We start from the raw sequence: 25,039 nt of genomic DNA on the forward strand, positions 1-25,039 counted from the left end.
ATATTATATCGTTTACACAGGAAGGAAGGTATGCTTCAGCAGTATGAGCACTAGATACTGCACGATGGTGGAGGCGGTCGCTGTAATCTTCTTATGATCGATGGAGAAAACGAAGAGGCCGGAGAGTGCAGTTCGAAAGTAAAAGTAAAATCTTCCAAGAAACGCAACTCTTAAGTGCTTCCTCATGGGACGTCACTCTAATTCTAGATCGCCGAAAACAAGTTGAAAGTGTCCTGGGCGGCATTCTTACAGCAGTTGAAGGTGAGTTTTGTCTGCTTAAATGAAACGATTCAGGCAGAACAGGTCAGGCCATTTCATTAATACTTCAACGACGAGCTTATGCAGGTTAAATGCTTTTGAAAGGAAAGAGCATTCAGTTCAGTCAAGAAACAACGAGACTCAGAGGAACATTGATGAAACTACGTCTTATAAAGTTATACTCCGTCACGGCGGAGGGCTGACCGTGCACCCAAAAGCGGACTCTACCAAATGGGTATTTTTTGAAAGCTTGGGACCTGCCAAACATAAAAATCGATGTTAACAAGAAATATTCAAGGGCGCACTTTCTCTTCTCAGTCAAAATTCAACTATACCCTGAAGAGTGATGCACGAGCATTTCAGACGCTTGCCTCTGAAAAAAGAAGTTCTCAGCCAAATTACGAACTCAAACTGGTACGTTTTACATATAAATGTGTTAGTTGGTATCTTTTGATTATCACAAAACAATTTGCGACTGCTTTGGCCGAGGATGCTGGTGACAGTATCATTATTATGAACCCTACCCTAAATCCAGGAAAGACGTCGTCCAAAATGTAGGTAAGCTTTGATTAAAAATAAATTCACACAAGACTAGTATTGTTGTTTGGCTTCAATGGATATATTTTCGTCAAGTATGATGTCTTTACATAATATCTGTATAATATGAATGGATTTGAACCATATACTATGTCACTATGACCTTCCAATCTTCCTAACCCCCAGCCCAGTAAAGCGTGCGAGACGTTTCCTGAAAAAAATGTCGCTTTGTGGTGCGAGTTCAGTGTGACATAATTAGTTTCCAGAACCCCATTTCTGACTTTCGAAGTTTATCTACATACATTTAGCAATGCACGAGCAAAATATGACAACTTAATGGTGCCTTTTGGTTTAATGCTATGGTAAAATTGCTAGTGATAGTGTTTACAGCTTGAAACAAATCATAACAGATGGGAATAGTCTTCCTCAATCTGGTTCAGAGCATAATGTATTTCTATTTTCAGAGGTAGCATTATTTCTGATAAGAGCTAGAACCAATATAATGATGCTGAATATTTGAAAAATGAACTTTGTGACTCATCTGATTAGCAAGAGAGCCTTCGTGATCGTCAGCGTAAGGCTGGCTGTCTTCAAGGCAATTTTTAGATGAACAACTTAACACTGCGTTCGATTATTCGCCCGTTTCTTAAGCTAGAGCTTTGAGACTTTACACGCGTCTAGGGCTACATGTACGCTTTACAATACGTAAAATATAGTTGACTCTCGCGTTATTTAAAGGTCACAACAAGGTCATTACGAGGCAAAAACGAGGGGAAACCGACGGAAAGTACCATTTTCTGCAACTGTTTGCAAGAAAAAGATTTCAAATTCAATTGTTTCCTGGGATTAACGCATCTCTAGACATGACAATCATCCGATTATCAGACATCAATTGTGGAGGTCACGACAAGGTCATTACCGGGTAAAAACGAGGGAAAACCGAGGGAAAATACCATTTTCTGCAACTTGTGTGTAAGTAAAAGCTTTCAAACTCCATCTTCTTCTGGTATTGGCGCATCTCAAGGCATGACAATCATCTAATTAACAGTCCTCAATTTTCAAGGTCACAACAAGGTCATTACCAGATAGAACCGAGAGAAAACCGAGGGAAAATACCATTTTCTATAACTTTTTTGTAAGTAAGAGCTTATAAACTCCATCTTCTTCTGGGATTAGCGCTGATTTCAATGACCCTGAAGTCCGAGGAAAGTTTTCTTGACCCATGCCTACTTTGAAGGTCATGACAAGGTCAAATTTACACGTTTTCTATTTGGGAATATCTTTTACGGTCAAATAAAATACTTTCTGGACGTCAGCTATTTTCGAAGCTAAAGCTTAATTACAACTTTACACACGTCTTGGGATTTATGAGACATAACGCAAATATTGTTGACTCTCGTAATATTTAAAGGTCACACAACAAGGTCATCACCAGGTAAAACCGAAGAAAAACCGAGGGAAAGTACCATTTTCTGCAACTGTTTGTAAGAATGAACTTTCAAATTCAATTGTTTCCTGGGATTAGCGCATCTCTAGACATGACAATCATCTGATTAACAGTCATGAATTGTGGAGGTCACGACAAGGTCATTACCGGGGAAAACCGAGGGAAAATACCATTTTCTGCAACTTGTGTGTAAGTAAATGCTTTCAAACTCCATCTTCTTCTGGTATTGGCGCATCTCTAGACATGACAATCATCTGATTAACTGTCCTTAATTTTCAAGGTCACAACAAGGTCATTACCAGATAAAACCGATGGAAAACCGAGGGAAAATACCATTTTCTGCAACTTTTTTGTAAGTAAGAGCTTATAAACTCCATCTTCTTCTAGGATTAGCGCTGATTTCAATGACCCTGAAGTCTTTGGAAAGTTTTCTTGACCCATGCAATGTTTGAAGGTCATGACAAGGATGGGATTTTACACACGTCTAGGGCATTATAAGACATGAAACAAATATTGTTGACTCTCGTAATATTTAAAGGTCACACAACAATGTCATTACTGGGTAAAACGACGGAAAATATATCAACTTTATGACTCGTCTGAGTGCCAGGACAGCCGGTGCGATCCTCAGAGTCAGGCTTGCAGACCGCAAGGCTATCGGTAGATGAACACCTTAACATTGACTTTTTCTTCTCTCTCCCCTTCTCTTCTACCCCTATTACATCCAGCCCCGCCCACCCCCCTAGAGCCCCTGTGGGCGAAGGAAGATGTCATGAATCTGCCTCAACAGCTTTAGCTTAGAAAATAGCCGAACACAAATAGAAAACGTGTAAACTTGACCTTGTCATGACCTTCAAACTAGGCATGGGCCAAGAAACCTTTCCTCGGACTTCAGGGTCATAGAAATCAGCGCTAATCCCAGAAGAAGATGGAGTTTATAAGCTCTTACTTACAAAAAAGTTATAGAAAATGGTATTTTCCCTCGGTTTTCTCTCGGTTCTATCTGGTAATGACCTGGTTGTGACCTTGAAAATTGAGGACTGTTAATCAGATGATTGTCATGCCTAGAGATGCGCCAATACCAGAAGAAGATGGAGTTTGAAAGCTTTTACTTTCACACAAGTTGCAGAAAATGGTATTTTCCCTCGGTTTTCCCTCGTTTTTGCCTGGTAATGACCTTGTCGTGACCTCCACAATTGATGTCTGATAATCGGATGATTGTCATGTCTAGAGATGCGTTAATCCCCCAAAAATATTTGAATTTGAAAGCTTTTTCTAACAAACAGTTGCAGAAAATGGTACTTTCCGTCGGTTTTCCCTCGTTTTTGCCTGGTAATGACCTTGTTGTGACCTTTAAATAACGCGAGAGTCAACTATATTGTATGTATTGTAAAGCGTTCATGTAGCCCTAGACGCGTGAAAAGTTTCAAAGCTCTAGCTTAAGAAACGGGCGAATAATCGAACGCAGTGTTAAGTTGTTTATCTAGAAATTGCCTTGAAGACAGCCAGCCTTACGCTGACGATCACGAAGGCTCTTCTGCTACTCAGATGAGTCACAAAGTTCATTTTTTCAAATATTCAGCATCATTATATTGGCTCTAGCTCTTATCAGAAATAATGCTACCTCTGAAAATAGAAATACATTATGCTCTGAACCAGATTGAGGAAGACTACTCCCCTCTGTTATGTTTTGTTTCAAGCTGTAAACACTATCACTAGGATTTTTTACCATAGCATTAAACCAAAAGGCACCATTAAGTTGTCATATTTTGCTCGTGCATTGCTAAATGTATGTAGATAAACTTCGAAAGTCAGAAATGGGGTTCTGGAAACTAATCATGTCACACTGAACTCGCATCACAAAGCGACATTTGTTCAGGAAACGTCTCGCACGCTTTACTGGGCTGGGGGTTAGGAAGATTGGAAGGTCATAGTGACATAGTATATGGTTCAAATCCATTCATATTTTACAGATATTATGTAAAGACATCATACTTGACGAAAATATATCCATTGAAGCCAAACAACAATACTAGTCTTGTGTGAATTTATTTTTAATCAAAACTTACCTACATTTTGGACGACGTCTTTCCTGGATTTAGGGTAGGGTTTATAATAATGATACTGTCACCAGCATCCTCGGCCAAAGCAGTCGCAAATTGTTTTGTGATAATCAAAAGATACCAACTAACACATTTATATGTAAAACGTACCAGTTTGAGTTCGTAATTTGGCTGAGAACTTCTTTTTTCAGAGGCAAGCGTCTGAAATGCTCGTGCATCACTCTTCAGGGTATAGTTGAATTTTGACTGAAAAGAGAAAGTGCGCCCTTGAATATTTCTTGTTAACATCGATTTTTATGTTCGGCAGGCCCCAAGCTTTCAAAAAATACCCATTTGGTTGAGTCCGCTTTTGGGTGCACGGTCAGCCCTCCGCCGTGACGGAGTATTATAGACGGTCTGTGGATATGATGATCATGGGTGACAGTTGTCACACAAGCTCAAAACTACGCGTGCATATAAACAGACCCAGTAATAACGAAAGGTGATGAAGGGACGTAACAAGGACATAAGGCCTACCCATGCAGTGTCTCTATTATACGGCATACACACTACACAGCCACTCTGTTTTTAGAACGGATCGGAAAACATTGTTATGTTCCCTTGGTATCAAGTTTCTCTGAGTGATCAGTTTCACTGCGTCAGTTCTACTCATAGCGACGTGTGATGTATTGAAATCATTCGACAGCAGCTCTTGTCTTGCTACAACACCTGCTGTGTTTTGGGCATGTGTCATGAGTCATTCTCCAAAAGTAAACTTGGCCAAAAAATGATTTTATACGAGAAGGCAGTCAAATCAATTATCTACCCTGAACAGGTTGATTTGTTAGGTAGCTGGCGTATTTCGTGTGCTATGCTATTCCTACTGATGCAGGTGTCGATCAAAAACGGGACTTTTTGCGTCATTTTTTAGGGGTGTCATAACAAAATTGAAAAAGTGCTGTACTTTAGCAATGACTTAGAGGATTGCTTTGAAACTTTCAGTTCACGCTGTTTAGCTCTGACTGCTGTTATCGCTGAGTGCCTCTCAAAACATGTTGCGGTTACGCTTGGCTGGCCATCGCTGTGGCACCAGAATCATCACTTAAATATCAAGCGTGTTTATAAGCCTAGCAAATTTGCGTCAGTGCATAGATACGCACATATAACTTTCGCAGTGTCTGTATCAATCATTTGTCTAAAGACATGCGAAGTCATGAATTTTTTGGACACTAGTGAACAATCATAATGACGAGTTTAACAACTTTTTCCGAAACATTGCATAACATCTAAACACATTACTGTTATGATCCAAAACTTCCCTCGAAGTATCTTCAGTATGTTAATGGAATTATTCTGAAAGTTTCAAAGCAATCCACCTGGTCATTGCTAAAGTGCAGCGCTTTTTGTCATGATACTCCTAAAAAATGACGCAAAAAGTCCCGTTTTAGACCGCTCTTGCGATCGACACCTGCATCAGTAGGAATAGCGTAGCACACGAAATACGCCAGCTAGCTAAACAAATCAACCTGTTCAGGATAGATAATTGATTTGGTTTTCTTCTCGTATGTAAAAGTTGCAACGTTTTGCCTATTGTGATTGTTTGTCGATTTTTTAATGGGCCCTTCCGTTTTTGTCAGGTTGATTTTGAGGATACCCCTATTTGAGCAGCGATCACATAATCCCTGTAAAATATATATATCTTTAATCCAAAAAGTGATCCTGATAGTCAAGTGAACGACCTTAACTGGCATATATCAAGTTTTAATGAAATTACACGGGAATTAATGCTTTAATTTGGGTGTGAAATTTGTTGCAATAATTTTTTGGCCAAGTTTAGTTAACAAAAGCGCGAATATGGCCCGAAAATAAAACTTGATTAATTTGAGTTGAATTGATGATAAAAAGGTTCTTTGTTATAAGAATGACAGTTTGCAAGAAAAGAAAAAGCAAGAAATACGTTTCCTTAAAAATTACAGGGATCTAATTTATTATGGGATCTTGTCATTACCATCATGCGCATCATTGTGACACAGTTTTGTTCATTATGCAGTCATATTAAGTAATTAAATGTTGTGCTAATTATAGCTTGATAAGCATATTATTTAAGGATTTTTTTTTTTAAATTTTCATTTGATTTGTTTCCAATATTTTTTTCTCATACATTTAAATTTTTGTTTGTTTTACATGTTTAGAAATATACATTGGCACGTAATAATCATAATGGGAAGAAATTGGCTATGTCCAAGCAATTGGGGTCTGCATTTTCGCCGGTATCAAAGGGTGTTACAGTACGTTCGTACACTTCCAAAATGTCAACTACACCTTCTTTTTTTGTGACATGTCATTAGTCACGACAAATTGTGAAAAAAACCGTCACGCATCTGTTCGGATGGGTGATTTACAAAGCAGCAAACGTGGAAATGTATGCTTTTATTCGGTGGAATTGATGCTAGCTTATAATGAAAACGGGCCGTTACGTACGCATCATGTGTGACACAAAACACTCTCTGAGACATCAAATTCTTCCAAAGTGTTTCCTCGGTTGGATGAATCCATTTTCTGCATCTTCAAGCTGCACTTGTTGGCATAATCGCAAAAGAATGAGTGAATGTAAAAAAAATCATTTGGTTATGGAGGTTGGAAAAATCTAAATGAGCGTGACAACATTCGATGCGTACATAACGCTGTTTTTAACTTCATTTTTGTTAGTATCATGCACAAAGATAATGACAGCATTTGCACAGGAATTAACCTTTATCGTTCCACAAAGTAACTTTTCAACAAATCATCCAAAATCAACTTATCGTGTAAATGGACTGGCTTCCAATATATGTACCCAGCCTGTTCCCTTTTCTTTAACGCCATTTTTGTTGATTTACTGAAATTTTTACACTATTTTAGATACCAAAATACAAATATGTTCATTCATTTTGCTGTGGGTGCTTTTTCAAACATATCTTTGTCCAAATAAACAGGGGGAAAGATCGAGCATTTGTTTCTGTGCAAATTTGGTTTTAAGTGACCGACCTAAGAAGTCATCAGCTTTGGAGAATGACTCGTATACAGGCCGTAAATGATATGATATGATGAAAACGTTTTTAGCATATATATCACCACATATCCCATGACCTCCCTTCTTTGTCTCTGTAAATGTACTCTAGGTATATTTCTTGTATTTCAATTGTTCTCTTGTTACATCTATGATGTAACAATTGCACTCTTATAACACATAAACTAGTGGCTAAATAAGGGTGCAACAAATACATCATAGCTGGCTCTATTTTCTGTCGTCTTTGACATTCCAAAATGCACATGTACCTGTCGACCGGATGTGCAAGGGGTTACCACGCTTTTGAGAACTTGCGGAGAGTCGTTAAGTGCTATAGCTGAGTTTTAGTCTCGACATCACAGCGTCATAGATTTCATGACGTCTGTCGTCCATCGCGTCATATTCTGGGGACGCAATCTGTTATCTATTTCCTTCTATTCGCTGTTCTATTTCTCTCTTGTGATCAACATGACAAGCCGTATGTGTGTGAGTGTGTGCGCTCGTTGGTGCCGGCTCTCTCAACTAAAACAGAAGTCAAACTAGCCGCGAATCGTTAAAAACCCAGTCCGTCCGACCAGCACTGCTAATATGTTCAGGCTATGCTCATGTGAAGTTACAGGCGTGCTTTTTTCGGTACACACGCCTTTATCGGTACATCATCGACGACGATTGTTCTCTGGACAAGCTGTTTAATGCATTTTGCGAGTATTTCTAGCTCTTATGCCGCGCAATAGGCCCTATAGAGGATGAAGGTGTCCAAGATCTCAGGAGATGCGTGTGTAACCACTAGGTATTCAGTCAAATCCGTGTAAGAGGCTTTCAACTGACGGGGACAGCCATTAGCCACCATTAGGCCCCCCCAAAAAATAGGTGTGGTTAAGGTAACATAGCCAAAAAATAGGGTAGGAAGGTAGGCAATCACTTTTTTTTTTTAAACTTTTTTTTTCTAATGTGTACAAATTAAACCTACTTGACAGGGAAATAAGTGTGCGACTCGAGCGCTTTCGCTTTCATTGCGTTTTCTGCACTCGTTTTCTTGTGGGGGTTTTTGGGGGGGGGGGGGGGGGGGGAATGTAATAAAAAGTTATAGGGTCGGCCCCTAAAAATAGGGTAGGTCGGGTTACCGTAGCCACACCTATTTTTTTTTTAGGCCTTATGCACCGACTTGACATAGATCAACAGGCATGCCTTTAGAATAAGGTATGTGCAGAGTACAACACTCGTGATTTTTTATATGGCTTAATGTATTTCAGTCAAGACCCAGCAGGAATATCAAAGGGACTCGCTCGCCAGAGGCTCGTTCGTCCCTTGATATTCATCCGCTGGGTCTTGACTGAAATACAAGCCAAATAAAAACCACTCGTGTTGTAACCTCTATATATATATACATGTCCCTAATAGGAAATTCCCTGTGAGGACGTCTCCTTTTCGATGAAAACGAATCTCTATGATTATCACAATTTCATTCTTTGATGTGTGATACTGCGTGCGCTGTCTCTACGCTGTTTCCCTTTTTCTCACAAGTTTTGTGGTATTGCCTGTTAGTCACTAAACTGTACAAGGAAAATAATGCAGATTTGTTTCCTTGCAGATCTTGTCACTGATTAATGTTCACTAACATATCCAATAAACCTGTGTCCACAGATGACAGAATCATGAATTCAGGGTGCTTTAGAAAAGAGGAGAATTCAAATGCAAAAGCTGTTGGAATGAAACCTAGTGAGGGAGGAGCTGCATCAAGTGCTGAACAAGAAACGGCTCTGATTATGGGCTCAGAAGCATCCACTGAAAATGGAAAAGAAGTCCAATACTGTGGCTTCGACATACGCGCTTTGCCAGATGAACTCTTCATGCATGTGCTGATGTTCGTGCCTCCTGCAGATGTTGTGAAGCGGTGTTCCCTGGTGTGCAAACATTGGTTAGCGGTGTCCAGAGACCAGTCAATGTGGAGGAGAAAATGTGAACAAGAAGGGAAATATGTGCCTAGTGTCAAAGGACTTCAGCTTACCACGAAAGATTTTATGCGCATCTACTTCAAGAATCCGTACGGCCGGAACTTGCTTCGCAACACTCATGCACGTATGTAAAGCTCAAATAGATATGATTGTAATCTTAGAATCCATTTGAATGCATTGTGATTTTTCTTGCATGTCACCAATTTAACAAAAAATCTGAGCATGTATATATTGAAGCAGTTTTTTTTCTCTCAGACCTATAGCAAGTGCGTTGGCCTTTCGAGGTTTTTAGCATAACTCACAAAATATCCCTTATCGTACTGAAGCTAAGGGTAACCTTTCAGTCGAAGTTTGGGAATGTTCCTTTTGTTAAATTTTGTTCCAAATCAGCGTGTTGCTTTTGCTTCCATCCGCTTTAGTTGTTTCAATGTCAGCTGAAGTTGACTTTGTGAGGCAGTTGGAATAAAATCCTTTCTTGTCTGGACAATAATCGTACTTTTTTCTGAGGCGGAATTATTTCTGGTGTGGGCTTGTTTTTCCTGGAAACGATCAATGCTAGGCTGTTGATTTCACAAAGACATGTAAGTGAGAAAAGACAGTTCGCTAGATTGGCTGAATACATAATGCACTAGATATATATACCGTAAAATCCCTAGCATACGCCCACCCCCCCTCCGCACATATTTCGGGTAAAAGTAGGGGGTGGGCGTTTGCTAGGTATACACCCCTTTGCAAGATAAAGTGTCATCACATTTTCACGAGGAAAAAAAGTGATACAACCATGTGATTTATGCAATTTTAATAAAAAATAAACACACCGTTTGTTTACGCAAATAAAGATCAAGGTTCTGTGATAGAAAAAAAAAAGAACACAAGTGACCTTGATTTTTCTCATTCTCAGAATAACGTCAGCACAAACACAGTTTCTTCTCTTGTTTGGAGACCCTCTTCCAAGTGTTCCATCACAACTTGTTCAACTTCTTCAGATCTAACTGGCGGTCTTTCAGACAACTTTCCTTTTTCCTTTTCTTTCCCGTATTGCTGTTCTAATATGTTTCTGTGTTCCCTCCACTCACTCATTCTTATTTCTGTCAAAAGAAAACTCGCAGGCACATAACGAAACATTGCCTGCAGCTTCGTTGTCAAGATATCTCAGGGCTTTCAGTTTGTATGTCACTGTATATGATTTGTGCTTCGGCATGGCTGAACATAAGCTTAGAAAGGAAGTGCTTGTCAACGAGAGAAGTGTTAAACACTCAATAAAAGACGTCACTGAACGACGTCACTGAAAGACATGACGTAATTTTATCCCCTCCTCCCCCCCCCCCCCCCCCCCCCCCCCCCCAAAAAAAATTAAAAAAAATTAAAATAAGGCGAACCATTAGGCGATACTGGGCGTTTCCTAGGGATTTTACGGTTATATATAACAGTCAGTCACAACACGATACACAAAGTCGGCTTCCAAATACTATACTGCAAGGTAAAGTGTGCATAGGTTTAGCTGCATGTACACGTTTTTGAACAAAGATGCAAAATGGTGCAATATGGTGCCATCTGAGAATTAGCCGCTATATCGTGTTGTATGTGTGTGTGTGTGTGTGTGTTTGTTTGAGTGTGTGTGTATTCCGATGTAAAGTGTACATTTGGTGGCGCAGTGGTAGGTAATCTCAATGCGCCCTTTGACGTACTGAAGGGAATTGTGATGAGACATTTTCAGATTTAATGCGCCAATGGCGCAGGGCGCACTAGTACAGTCGAACCCACTTAAAACGAACACGCTAGTTACGAATTTTGACTTATAACGTATTAGTTTTAAGTTCCCAACTGAATACCTCTTTCTTCATGCTTAAAAAAAATGCTTAAAACAAATTCTTTATAACGAATTTATGCTTATAACGAGCACTTTTTGGATTCCCAAGCATGCATAATGTCTGTAATTTACTCACGCTTATGACGAAATCTTTAAACTCGTCCCGAGATCGACATATCATGGGAATTTGAGAAGTTTGAATACATGTGTCAAAATCTTCCCTTGCGTCGACTGCTTGAACCATTGCTCAACCGATCACTGAATAAAGTTAAACTGATTACACTGTACTCACAAAACAATTTCAAATTTAGAATCAAAGTGATTGATAGCTCAGACACTGAACATGAATGACTGACTGACGTTTATTTCCTTCGCGAATACCAAAAACGAAACATCAATGTTTAGAACGGAAGCCATTGCCAAAAAATATAGATGCCAGAGTGGTTTCCCTTGGACAAGGGAAACCACACTCTCAACGTTTGCGTTCGCCGGTTCGCGATAGTTATCAGTCAGTCAGTGCTTTCGATTTGGATTTGAACATCATGTTGCAAAAAAAAACAAAAACTAAATTGGCCATGGTTTGCTACCCGTCGCCAAGGTAAGTGATTCCGGACAAATGATAGGAACACCGCGAATGTGGACAGTGTCAGTGTGTGCGTGTGTGTGACCAAAAACGTAACAACTGGATGAAACATCTGTGTGCTCACTCTCACTCAAACTCAACAATCATCACTCAACATGAGACACACATGAACATGTAACTGAATATGTCACTTTATTGTCTAAACGTGAAGCAGCATGAAAGTTGCGAAAGAAACAAATTGAAACACCATAAATGTACAAGACTTTAAAAAAAAAATAAAAAAAAATAAAAAAAAAATCAATCAATTTTCTTAATACGAATTTTGGTTAAGACGAACTTTTTTTCCGATCCCCAGTGATTCGTCTTAAGCGAGTTCGACTGTAGATGAAACCCTGAGTGTGCATAGGGTGGCACGGTGGTACGTAATCTTAGTGCGTACTTTGCCACGCTGAAGGGAATTCCTGAATGGGACATTTTTAGATTTTACGCGCTAATGGTGCAAGCTGCAAGGTGCACTTAAGTAAACTGAACCCTGTTGATGTGATTACATAATGTCAATAACGGTTCACAAAGAACATGTACTAATATAGTATAGGTGTGAGTTTAGATAGAGCGGACAGCGTCAGATAAACTCTATTTAAACGAGACAGATTAGCCGCGGGTGGAGGAGGAGGATGTTAGATACTTGAGGTAGGCCTAAAGGGATCAGTGTTGGCAGGTAGGGAAGAGAGGGTAGTAAAGCAGGATATCAACACTTAGGCCCGTAATTAGAAAGAGAGGGGAGAGAGGACTTGTGAAAGTCAAGGAGAATAGCCCAGCCGCAATGTCCATGTTGCCGGGGGGCTTGCACGTGTGATGCATCAGCGGGGGTCTATAAGAACGGGAGAGCAACACATTGTGGTCAGTCCTTACCAGCGCGGCGCAGCGGGCATATGCCAACTATTTCTGCGTGTTTGGTGCTTTTTTCGGAGTTCTCCGGAGATCGAACTTGTTTCAGGACAACGGGAACTTCGATCCTTGTAAGCAGCTCACAAGAGACCAGGTGGTTATTCTGGGTACGGGCATGTCAATAACGCTCCAATGGAGCAAAACGATTCAGCGTAAAGAGCGCTCTGTTGAAATTAAGCTCCCGGCAATGTCACTCCATCCCTTGTGTCCAGTGTCTGCCGTGACCGCTGTGTTACCTTTGTTGGGGCCGATGGACCCCAAGGCGCAGGTCTTCCCGATGAAAGGATCAGACTTTAATAAGAAACTGCGCTTGACTACCGCTGTTGCTGGGGGAAACTTCTCCAGCCACAGCTTTCGGCGGGGTGGTGCCGCGTGGGCGTTGAGTTGTGGTGTGCCGGGGGAAATTGTCAAGGTGATGGGGGATTGGAAAAGCAACGCGTACTTAGGCTACTTAGACCAGCTGCCACAAAAGATCATCTTACAGATCACATGTAGCCCAGGCAACTCCTTCATGTATAACATCACAACAATCCTAAACCTCCCACCTCTAACCTAGTATACTGTCTTTAGTTGGGCTGAATAACGAGTAGTACCTCTAATTTGGGACTTATCACTGCACAATGATATCTCTCATTGTCAGATGGTATTCTCTTGAATAAACTGCCCTCGTTATTTGCCCAAATCAATACATGACTTGGCTATGTGTGATGTATGTGCGCACGAGAGTGATTGCGTGTGTGTCAGGTGTATGTGAGTGTGTGCGCACGCAGGTGTGTGAGTATAACTGTAAGTAATAAGAGGGAGAGAAAGAGGAGTGTCATTTCTTTGGGATTATCGTGTGCTCTTGATTTGCGCCGGGGGGGGGGGGGGGGGGGGGGGGGGGGGGGGGGGGGGCGATAAGTGAGTAGTTTAAGTGTGAGTTTAGATAGAGCGGACAGCGTCAGATAAACTCTATTTAAACGAGACAGATTAGCCGCGGGTGGAGGAGGAGGATGTTAGATACTTGAGGTAGGCCTAAAGGGATCAGTGTTGGCAGGTAGGGAAGAGAGGGTAGTAAAGCAGGATATCAACACTTAGGCCTGTAATTAGAAAGAGAGGGGAGAGAGGACTTGTGAAAGTCAAGGAGAATAGCCCAGCCGCAATGTCCATGTTGCCGGGGGGCTTGCACGTGTGATGCATCAGCGGGGGTCTATAAGAACGGGAGAGCAACACATTGTGGTCAGTCCTTACCAGCGCGGCGCAGCGGGCATATGCCAACTATTTCTTACCCCCCATCCACCCCCGGCATCCACCGTTGTATTTTGTTAGCAATCCGTTGCATGATGTTTTTAATTTGGAGGCAAATGCATGCCTGTTTGTGCGCTCCTTCACTTGAAGTGAGGTTGTGCATGAAGCGACTCGAACCTTGTTATGTAATCATTATTCACGGTGTTAAATCTTTGAGTGAGGGCTCCTTGTGTTTGTTGTTAGTGTAACCAAATGTTTGTTGTTTTTTGTTGTGGACTTATGGGACTTATCACTGCACAATGATATCTCTCATTGTCAGATGGTATTCTCTTGAATAAACTGCCCTCGTTATTTGCCCAAATCAATACATGACTTGGCTATGTGTGATGTATGTGCGCACGAGAGTGATTGCGTGTGTGTCAGGTGTATGTGAGTGTGTGCGCACGCAGGTGTGTGAGTATAACTGTAAGTAATAAGAGGGAGAGAAAGAGGAGTGTCATTTCTTTGGGATTATCGTGTGCTCTTGATTTGCGCCGGGGGCGGGGGGGGGGGGGGGGGGGGGGGGGGGGGGGGGGGCGATAAGTGAGTAGTTTAATATCTATACTAATAGAATATTACTTTTTTTTCTCTCACTCTTACATACCTACTTTAAGTCATATGATACATGTGTAATTATTATACACTGTATGCTGCTTTGGTTGTGTTGACAGAGAGCATGGAGTACTGGTATAAACCTGGAAACTACCTGAGTGCAAGCGTTGAGACATCACCAGCTGGTGCTGATCCTATTGCAGATTTCGTTCCGCCTGAAGAAATACAAGGTGATGATTTATTGTAAAACTGTGCAGTAATAAAATGCATGCCAAAGTGAAACATACATATTGTAACAGGTGATGACATTAAACCTGGCAGTCAAAGTTGTCTTGTGGCAGTTATATTTATCCTGATTCGATTGTGGTTTAATGTCAAAACAGTTCTTTTGGTTTCAACTTTTAAGTGTGTGAGTGTGTGTGTGTGTGTGTGCATGCTATGTGTATGCGTGCTATGTGTATGCGTGCTATGTGTATGCCTGCTATGTGTATGCGTGCTATGTGTATGCGTGCATGCATAAGTTTGCGTGTTTAATTCAATTTCACATAAACATTTTAATCTGGAATCTCATAGGTAAGCCAGTCCAGAACTGGGTGACATCGTACCAGTTCACAACAATCACTCAGCAAGTTCACCTGCTGGAAGAAGGATGTTCAACAGAGGTTTTGGATAACGTCAGGCCTCCTATCTATGCCTCTGCTTGGTGAGTCAGTGTGTAGGGTTACCTTTTATTTGGTTGACTCTGAAAATATAATAATCAGAACAGATCAGACCACTGTTGAAATAGACGTTTTCTGGAAATAACTTATCAGGATTTACAAGTGTTGTGTAGGGCGGGGATGTAGCTCAGTCGGTAGCGCGCTGGATTTGTATCCAGTTGGCCGCTGTCAGCGTGAGTTTGTCCCCACGTTCGGCGAGAGGTTTATTTCTCAGAGTCAACTTTGTGTGCAGACTCTCCTCGGTGTCCGAACACCCCCGTGTGTACACGCAAGCACAAGACCAAGTGCGCACGAAAAAGATCCTGTAATCCATGTCAGAGTTCGGTGGGTTATAGAAACACGAAAATACCCAGTATGCTTCCTCCGAAAGCGGCGTATGGCTGCCTAAATGGCGGGGTAAAAACGGTCATACACGTAAAAGCCGTGGGAGTTTCAGCCCATGAACGAACAAACAAGTGTTGTGTAAGAGTTGCACCCCAGTATTTTCATACAAACAGGAAATACATGGTCTACCAGTTAAAACAACGATCTCAGCAAATAACTGACTACGATGTCCGCTCAATATAACCCAATTTTCTTTGAAAATATCCACATCGGAGGTTACGATTTGTTACGGCAATGCCGGATCGCTTGCCCCGAGTGATAGCAGATAACCTGTTTTGTCTAAGGTCACGTGAGTTTTAATTGAGGTCAAGGAAACGGCACCGTGGGAAACTGCATTGCAGGTATATTTTGGAAAAGATAATAGGCAAATGGACAACAGAAGGTGATTTTACATGGGTGGTGTCCTCTCGTCAGAGGGCCGACATGTTGCAGGTACATTTGTCACTGTAAAATAAAAGCAAAATTAAGAACAATGGCCACTGCACGTGAGAGCGAAAAACAAAAAGCACTGTACTCACGTTGGAATGACGAAAACAAAACAAATACAGGCGACGTTCCGACCACTGGGGTCTTCATCAGGCACAAGAATTACACAAAAAAGAAGAAGACAGACGACAGAACGGAAAGAAAAAAGAATCACTGTATTTGTTTCGTGTTCGTCATTCCACTGTATACTGAAACATATGATGATCTGTATTTTAAGGTGTGCTGCACGCTGGGACTGCGGAGCCAAGTTTCAGCTGGTGGTGAAGCTGCTGAACAAGGATCAGACCACGGTGGATGCTGTTGAGAAGGAGATGATAATGTCTGATCATCCTGACCGACGAATCTGGCACAAGGTTGTTGAAATATTTTATTGCTATTTCGTCGATGTAGTTCAAAACCCTCGTATCTTATTTTTGGCTGTTTAACCAAAATTTTACCACTGCAAAATTCAAGCGTTGACTGAAGCTCTCAAGGTCATACATGCCGTATAGATGGGGTTTCGGGTAGCGTTTGCTGTACAGAATTCTGTACATGATTTTCACCTTATCTTTTCAAACTCGTAGCCCCGGATAGTCATAAATAGACCACAGCTTTAAGTGGGTGTTTTGGGCGCTCCCTTGAAAAAAATAAAGATATTAGTTTTCTTCTCAAGAACTTTTTCTCAATTTAAAAGCAGTTTGAGATACAGCAGTCCCTGCAATGTACGGCCCCCGGCGTGAGCGGACACCTGACATGTACGGACACATTTGCTCGGCACGGAGTGTTTTCCTTCTATATTTGCCCCCCCTTAAACGGACACCTGCAAAACGTGGACGCGGACACTCATTTTCGGTCCCAACAGCAGGTCATACCTCCAATGTACGGACAGACCATCGTCAAATGTTCACCACAACAAAGTCGATAACAGAGCAGTCCGGCTCTTGGTACAAAGATCACAGCCGCAATGGCGTGATGACAGTCACTGATAAGTTGAGTGCACGTGTATCCATCAGGAGAGAGAGGGGGGGGGGGGGGGGGGGTAGTTTTGGTCAGGAGTGGAGTACATGCGAAGATGCCAACATGAAACTGCACTGTGCTCTTTATTCTTGTCTGTTGGGACGTAAACAACAGAAACCACATGTACAGTCGATGAAGGTCCTGAGCGAAAGAGAGTGAAAAACGGCCACAGTTCTCAGCATCGTGTGTCTGTGTGTAACCTCTTTCATTGACAAGATACTCTTGTTTCCCCTCAGCCTTGACCAGTGAGTCGGTTGCCTAATCTGTGAACCCTTCAGTTGTCTTGCTTTGTCAAAAGTTACGACACAGTCAACTGGTTTTGCTCTGAGTGAACAGTGCAGCTGGCCTCTCTGGCCACAGCCCCAAACAGTACATGGCTGGAGGGAGTGAGAGAGAGGGAGGGGGGGTGGAGGGGTAGCTGGCTAAACTCTGTGGGGTGTCCGGTGTCACTACATGTCAGCAGGAAGAGCATTGGAGAGAAATAGAGAGGTGTACTCTTCCACACAATTTCCAAGCATCAGTTGTCACGGCTTGGGGTAGGCATTAGTGAGGGAGAGTGGGAGCTGTGTTATGTACTGTGTATTTCCGACTGAAGAGTGAAAAGTCACTGCCAATGCCACATGATCGGCATGCAGTCAATAAAGCCAGACAAGAAGAAAATAAATTACATGACTATGACATGCAGCTCTATCTGCTGCTATTTCTTCAAACTGGTTTTCAAGCTTATTCTTTCAAAGCATCTGCACACGCTCCTCTGTGCTGTGTTTGTGTGGCTGCTTTCGTATGTCAGTGCATGGTGAGTGTGTTCACTGCCTTGAGGATTTATTTTATCTCTTCTTTTCAACACTTTTCATACAAATCATTTTTACAGAACGTTTAAAGAAGTATTAGGAGTTTATTGTTATTGTTTAGTAGCCACAAGAAGTGATTAGCATAGATTCAATCCTGTTGTTTGTGTGTCTCTGTGTGAATGTATGGCGGAGGGGGGGGGGGGGTGTGGTCACCCCTCCCGTGACCGGACACCTGCAATGTACGGACAGTTTTGCTATGGCCCAAGGGTGTCCGTTCATGAGAGGGACTGCTGTACGAGCTTTTCACATCACATGGGCAAACAAATAAAGGAGCTAACTATTGTTTTAGTTCCAAAACCTACAAAAATTCAGATATAAGGTTTGTGAATTACAGCGACGATTTGTTTTGGGTTGTTTTGTTTCTTTGTTTGTTTCTTTGCTTCTTTTTTTTTGTACTGAGTTTTATTGTTTTATTTTTTCTCATGTAATGTTGTATGTTGTTATAATGTTGTGATATACTACATGCCAGAACTTCTCGTTTGAGAGCATAAAGTTTTCTGTGTCTATGTCTGTGTATTTTAAAAATCTTTTTTAATAGTTTAAATATTTATTTATGTAATGATTTATGGACTTATTTTCATACTTTATAGTGCAATTCTGCACTGCGGCAAGAGGAGGACTGTATATGTGTGCATTACAGTTTTAGCTGTACTGTACAGTACACGGGAACCCCTGATCTACTACTTCCTCCTTTCAGGACCATGCTTTTTTTAGATTTTCTGTTGATAATCCCTCTTAATTTACCTCCATTTTAAGACCTCCTCTCTTTTTAAGACCGGAGTATTCCTCAATTTTTGTAGGTCTTAAAAGGGGGATTCCATTGTGCGTAACACAGACAATTGGACCATAAATGACGGGCGCTGTGGCGGGGTGGTAAGACGTCGGCCTCTTAATCGGAATGTCAAGGGTTCGAATCCCGGCCGCGGCCGCCTGGTGGGTTAAGTGTGGAGATTTTTCTGATCTCCCAGGTCAACTTATGTGCAGACCTGCTAGTGACTTATCCCCTTTCGTGTGTACACGCAAGCACAAGACCAAGTGCGCACGGAAAAGATCCTGTAATCCATGTCAGAGTGCGGTGGGTTATTATAGAAACACGAAAATACCGAACATGCTTCCTCCGAAAGCGGCGTATGGCTGCCTAAATGGCGGGGTAAAAACGGTCATACACGTAAAATTCCACTCGTGCAAAAACACGAGTGTATGTGGGAGCTTCAGCCCACGAACATAGAAGAAGAAGAAGGAACATAAACAGGAAGTCACAGCTTCTATTTCCATTAAACCTATAGGAATTGGTTTTAATTGTTTTGTAAACCTTTACAAGGAAGTGTGTGCATTGTGCAGTAATTAAAACACTTGTGCCATAGTCCACTGAAACAGTTTCTGTGTAAGCATGATTAATAGTTTTTAATTGTTATTGGGCTGGAAAATCCCTGGAAGTATTGGGATGGAAATATATTTGCTCTTTTGACACTGAGGAGTAGTTTTACCGGGAAATGTGAATGTACGTGAGGTTATAGATTGTTGACATAGAAACAGCATATTAGCTTGGTGGGGAGGTGGGGTGGGGTGGGTATGTCTGGGAGGGGGGAGGGGGGGGGGAGCGCAAGCATTTCAATATTTAAACAAGTTGCATGAAGCAAAATTACTACATTTAGTCAATCTGTGGAACTCACAGAATGAAATTAACAGACTCCATTTTTTTCCACCCCTGCGGCCATACGCCTAGAAAGCGCTAAACACGTTCACGAAAAAAAGTGCAGAAAGTGACAACCCAGTATATCTCAGTAGGCATAGCGCTTCACAAGAAAGGGCAATTTTCTCTATTCTTTTTAAGTTTTTGAGCTTGTTTTTAATCCAAACATAACATACATACATATATATATGTTTTTTGGAATCAGGAAATCATAAAGAATAAGATGGAATCATTTTTGGATGGATTACTAACAGTTTAATTTTAAATTAGAATTTTCTGATTTTTAATTACCAAACTCATTAAATATTTTTTAAGCTTCCAAGCTGAAATGTAATCCCATAGTCTGGGCTTCATTGAAAATTGCTTGACCAAAATTTCAGTCAATTTGATAGAAAAATGAGGGTGTGACTGTGCCGCCTCAACTTTCACTAAAAGCCAGATATTACGCCATCAAAGACATTTATTAAAAAAAATTAGAAAAAAACAGTTCTGGGAAAAACATTCTCAAGAACTCTCATGTAAAAATTTTATGAAGATCAGTCCAGTAGTTTTCTTTGAATCGCTCTACACAGACACACATACACCACCACCCTCATCTCGATTCCCTGTCTATGTTAAAACATTTAGTCAAAACTTGACTACATGTAAAAACAACTTGTGTAAATCTGATATGACACATGTCCAGCAAGCAATGTAGTATGTAGTCTCTATATCTCCTCAATCATCGTGACATCATTATTTCTCTAATTGCAATGCTGTTAATTGCAGGTGGAGCATACTTTCACAGACTACAAACCTGGTGTGCGAAGCATCAAGTTTCAAATGGGAGGAGTGGACACTCAGTTCTGGGCTGGCAATTATGGATCGAAGTTCACGCTGCCGTGCTTGCGGTTCATTTTCAGCAAAAAAGACGAGGACAAACATTGACGGAAAATATAAACTTGTCCTCAGAGGGTATTCTTGCACTGCATATATATATCTCAAAGTAGCAAATTCAAACACTCAAATGTTTTAAAGCTTGGGCTGAATCAGTGCAATGTAAAGTGATGTGCGCAGCTGTTCACTGATTCAATTACAGGGATCATGTTGATCGCCTGTTGTGATAAATTGCAATGTTATGTCTTTTATCATGGCATCTATATCTTTTTTATTTGTCCAAAAAGTAAAGAGGAAACCAGCAGGAGTGACTTAATTACTAATGGAATGGCTTCTTAATTGTCCTGTTCCTGTTTGTAGTGGTTGCAAACAAAAGAGAACTTTTGGTGCATTTATGTGGTTGTGTTGAGGTTACATTGAATATTTGTGAAACGTATGGTGGACCAAACCTCATGCTTGACCAGTTTTACGTACAATATGATAATATAAATTTACTCACCAGATACAAACACGAACAGAAAACAATGAATTACTGTTCGTGTTTGTATCTGGTGAGTCAATTTTTATTGTTATCTTGGTCTATAGTACTTGTCACCTTCAGTCCCTTGTTTCATTTTTATGTAACTTAGCTATGTACTTTGTAACAAGTATCGAGGTCTTTTTTCCAAGATAATTGTTGTGCTATTGTTGATTTTTTACTTTCTTCTTTGTTTTGTGTCATTTTTTGTGTGCAAGTTCAGAATGATTTTTATTTGTGATTTTTTGTCAACTTAATTTATTTAAAAGTTGTTGATCTTTTGCATGTGATGGATATACATAACATTGATGTAGAATTCTTTACCTCTTTATATTCCTAATGGTTTGATTTTTGTGTCATACCCAAAATGTCACATACCGGCACGGTTGGCCTAGTGGTAAGGCGTCCGCCCCGTGAGCGGGAGGTCGTGGGTTCGAACCCCGGCCGGGTGATACCTAAGACTTTAAAATTGGGAATCTAGTGGCTGCTCCGCCTGGCGTCTGTCATTATGGGGATAGTACTAGGACTGGTTGGTCCGGTGTCAGAATAATGTGACTGGGTGAGACACGAAGCCTGTGCTGCGACTTCTGTCTTGTGTGTGGCGCACGTTATATGTCAAAGCAGCACCGCAGTGTTATACAGACCTGGGAACCCATACGATTTCACCGTATTTTGTACGCATGATTGTCTAGAATACGATCAGTACGGTCAGTGGGGAAAAAATACGACAAGAAAAAGTCCGAGACTACTTTTGTTCACAAGCGCATCCCGAAGCCGATCCATGTATTTTGACATGATTAGTTTTTGTCAGTAAACATTGAAAGAAGCATTTATTTTAAATGTATTGGTAAGCTTAATTAACGATGTGACGGATGCATGTGAAGCATGTTTGAATCATGGATGTTCAAATGCTGTGTGGAGTACGCTCATTTTCCTGAAAATACACCAAGTTTGTTTGAGAATACTCCAAATGCAAAACAGGGGTTCCCAGGTCTGGTTATACATTTTGGTGATGCTGTAACAGACCAATTCCGGAATTAAGTCTGTCAGGTTGTAATGGTTGAAGATTGATCGTGAGTTGCCTTTGCTTGGAAACACTAAGGCATGCAAACCCACGTGACATTATAGGCCAATCACTAGCAATTTAAGTGGCATGTCTCATTATAGATTCACCACTTGCTAGTGATTGGCCTACAAAATCGAGTGGGTTTGTTTGCCCCAGTATTTTTAAGGGTGAGCAGCTCTTTCGCAACCCAATAAAACTTGACAGTGTTATTTCCGAATACCATCTATTGTTTTGTGCATACCAGGAACTGCATTTTGATATTTCGCATAGTTCTGGTCAATAACTAGGACAGTCGACCTGCTCATATTGAGGTGCGAACATATTACCTGATGAATCCAAGCAAAACCTATAACAATTAAACAAAACTCGACCTGATTTTTATTTTGTTCAAGGCTGATTGGTTTTCTATGATGATTTTCTTGTTTTTGTATTGCAGAATTGCAATATTAAGTTGTAACCAAGTGCCCGTTAGTCAAACAGGATTGACATTTTAGAGCTAGATTATTAGCCCTATCAAAACTGCAATTGGTACGCAAAGGTTCCCAAGTGCATACCAGGTGAAAACAGCCACCAGAAACCCATCACAAACAACTACTCCACATCTGTGTCTACCGACGTACCAAACACCTTAAGCTACTGTAAAAAGCTCACGCTTTGGTAGGGAGACGACTCCCCCAATGCAGAGCAACTGCCTGTGGCAAGGGAGACTACTGCGTCACCCCGTCACATAATTATAAAAGGCTGTTTTTGACTCACATGCGAAGCAAAAGTGAGTCTATGTACTCACCCGAGTCGTCCGTCCGTCCGTCCGTCCGGCCGTCCGGCCGGAAAACTTTAACGTTGGATATTTCTTGGACTCTATTCAGTCTATCAGTACCAAATTTGGCAAGATGGTGTATGTTGACAAGGCCCCAAAAAACATACATAGCATCTTGACCTTGCTTCAAGGTCAAGGTCGCAGGGGCCATAAATGTTGTCTAAAAAACAGCTATTTTTCCCATTTTTCCCATTTTCTCTGAAGTTTTTGAGATTGAATACCTCACCTATATATGATATATAGGGCAAAGTAAGCCCCATCTTTTGATACCAGTTTGGTTTACCCTGCTTCAAGGTCAAGGTCACAGGAGCTCTTCAAAGTTGGATTGTATACATATTTTGAAGTGACCTTGACCCTGAACTATGGAAGATAACTGTTTCAAACTTAAAAATTATGTGGGGCACATGTTATGCTTTCATCATGAGACACATTTGGTCACATATGATCAAGGTCAAGGTCACTTTGACCCTTATGAAATGTGACCAAAATAAGGTAGTGAAACACTAAAAGTGACCATATCTCATGGTAGAAAGAGCCAATAAGCACCATTGTACTTCCTATGTCTTGAATTAACAGCTTTGTGTTGCATGACCTTGGATGACCTTGACCTTGGGTCAAGGTCACATGTATTTTGGTAGGAAAAATGTGTAAAGCAGTTCTTAGTGTATGATGTCATTGCTAGGTTTAGTTATTTAACCTTGACCCTGAAGGTCAAGGTCATGTAAAGGTCAAGCATGTGAGTCGTATGGGCTTTGCCCTTCTTGTTTGTAATTGTGATTGGCTTGTATTAAGGCATGCATAGCTGACTTTTGCATTTTGAAGACAAGAATGTTCTTCCTTTGATGATGTGAATTGATTTGACTGATAAGTGTTGCATGTTTTAAAGCAACTGCTTTGACCTATTTTTCGAAGGTTTGTGGGTCTTTCTTTCATTAGTGAACCATATCTTTTGCTTGCAAAGAAAACAAGAGAGCACCCGTCTCTGAGGCTATATTTTTTCAAAAAGTGTTTCTTTTTATTTCTTTTTTTTCTGATCTGCTTTGTTTAATGAAGCTTTAGTACACTGTGGCCTTGATTTTGCAATACAGATGTGCATTCTTGACCCATTTGGCCCTTGATTTCATAGTACAGGCATGTAAAGCTCATTTGCAAGCACGGGTTTGAATGATAAAATCCATCTTGCTGTATGTGCCATGTACAGAATGTTGCTTTAGTATTCATGTAGTCGGTGAGTGTCATATCTAAATCTGTTAAGCATGGTAGTTTTGTTGACATTGCATCCGCAAATGTCTGGAGCAGAAGCCTGCTGGACATGTTACGATGTATGCAAGTTTGTAGATACTGTCAAACCTGTATGTAATGACCACTCATATAAAGAGACCACCCAAAAGTGGTTCTTATAGACATGCAGGTGGTTGATATGGAAAGGTGAATTATGTAGGAAAGAACCTCGTTGGGGATCCTTTGGGGTGTTGGTTGTTATCAAGAGGTGTAGCCAGGACAGGGTTGACTGTACTGCAAAAATTCAGACTGTTAAAAAATATGTGAGTTTGAAATTAGTATTTTTGCCAAAATGATGAGGAATAATATTTGTTCTTACAAAATGTTTTGTTTCTTTTTGATCCGGTTCTGCTTTTTTTTGTAAAAAATAAAATAAAATAAACAACCGTCAAAAACATGCTTTGTCTTTTTGCAGTGTGTGTGTGGGTGTGTGTGTGTGTGTGTGTGTGTGTGTGTGTGTGTGTGTGTGTGTGTGTGTGTGTGTGTGTGTGTGTGTGTAAATAAAAAACAACACACACAACACAACAACAATCAAGCCCAAAGACAACAAGCAGGAAAGCAAACAGTAACACTGGCAACAACAATTCTGTCAACAAAAAATGTGCCGAAGGAGATGTGCATGAAAATGTGTTTGTTGATTCTGTCAGATGTTTTCAACATTTATATTTTGTATGATTAAATAGTCAAATATCAAGTCCTGAATAATAAGCAAGAGCAAGCAGGTACGTACATCAATGTATTACACAATTGTTTCAATGGTGTCTTTTGATTGATTGTTTGTTTGTCTCTTTCTGCCTTGTTGTGGTGGTGGTGGTGGTCTTGTTCTTGGTACGTTGTGTTGTTGGTGCGGCATACTACACCCATACACAGAAAGTGAACTGCATTGCTATGGCCTGTCTAGCATAA

The 25,039-nt window shown here is 40.8% G+C and overlaps 1 protein-coding gene across 1 annotated transcript; it reads left to right on the top strand.

The window, feature by feature from the left end:
• The first annotated feature begins 56 nt into the window (after positions 1-56).
• Positions 57-24,530, top strand: LOC138952957 (F-box only protein 44-like). Its single transcript, XM_070324721.1, has 6 exons — positions 57-261; positions 8,978-9,412; positions 14,567-14,677; positions 15,021-15,150; positions 16,254-16,389; positions 20,345-24,530. The coding sequence occupies exons 2-6, from the start codon at positions 8,989-8,991 to the stop codon at positions 20,501-20,503; spliced, it is 960 nt and encodes a 319-aa protein (XP_070180822.1). The 5' UTR covers positions 57-261; positions 8,978-8,988; the 3' UTR covers positions 20,504-24,530.
• Positions 24,531-25,039: the final 509 nt, after the last annotated feature.

Source organism: Littorina saxatilis, linkage group LG17 (genome assembly GCF_037325665.1).
Source record: "Littorina saxatilis isolate snail1 linkage group LG17, US_GU_Lsax_2.0, whole genome shotgun sequence".
Lineage (NCBI taxonomy): Eukaryota > Metazoa > Mollusca > Gastropoda > Littorinimorpha > Littorinidae > Littorina > Littorina saxatilis.

Excerpts from the sequence above, each read along its gene's own strand:
- LOC138952957 (XM_070324721.1), top strand. The coding sequence starts at position 8,989 with ATGAATTCAGGGTGCTTTAGAAAAGAGGAGAATTCAAATGCAAAAGCT. Across the intron at positions 14,678-15,020 it reads TCCGCCTGAAGAAATACAAG|GTAAGCCAGTCCAGAACTGG; the intron begins GTGATGATTTAT and ends GGAATCTCATAG. Across the intron at positions 15,151-16,253 it reads CCTATCTATGCCTCTGCTTG|GTGTGCTGCACGCTGGGACT; the intron begins GTGAGTCAGTGT and ends CTGTATTTTAAG.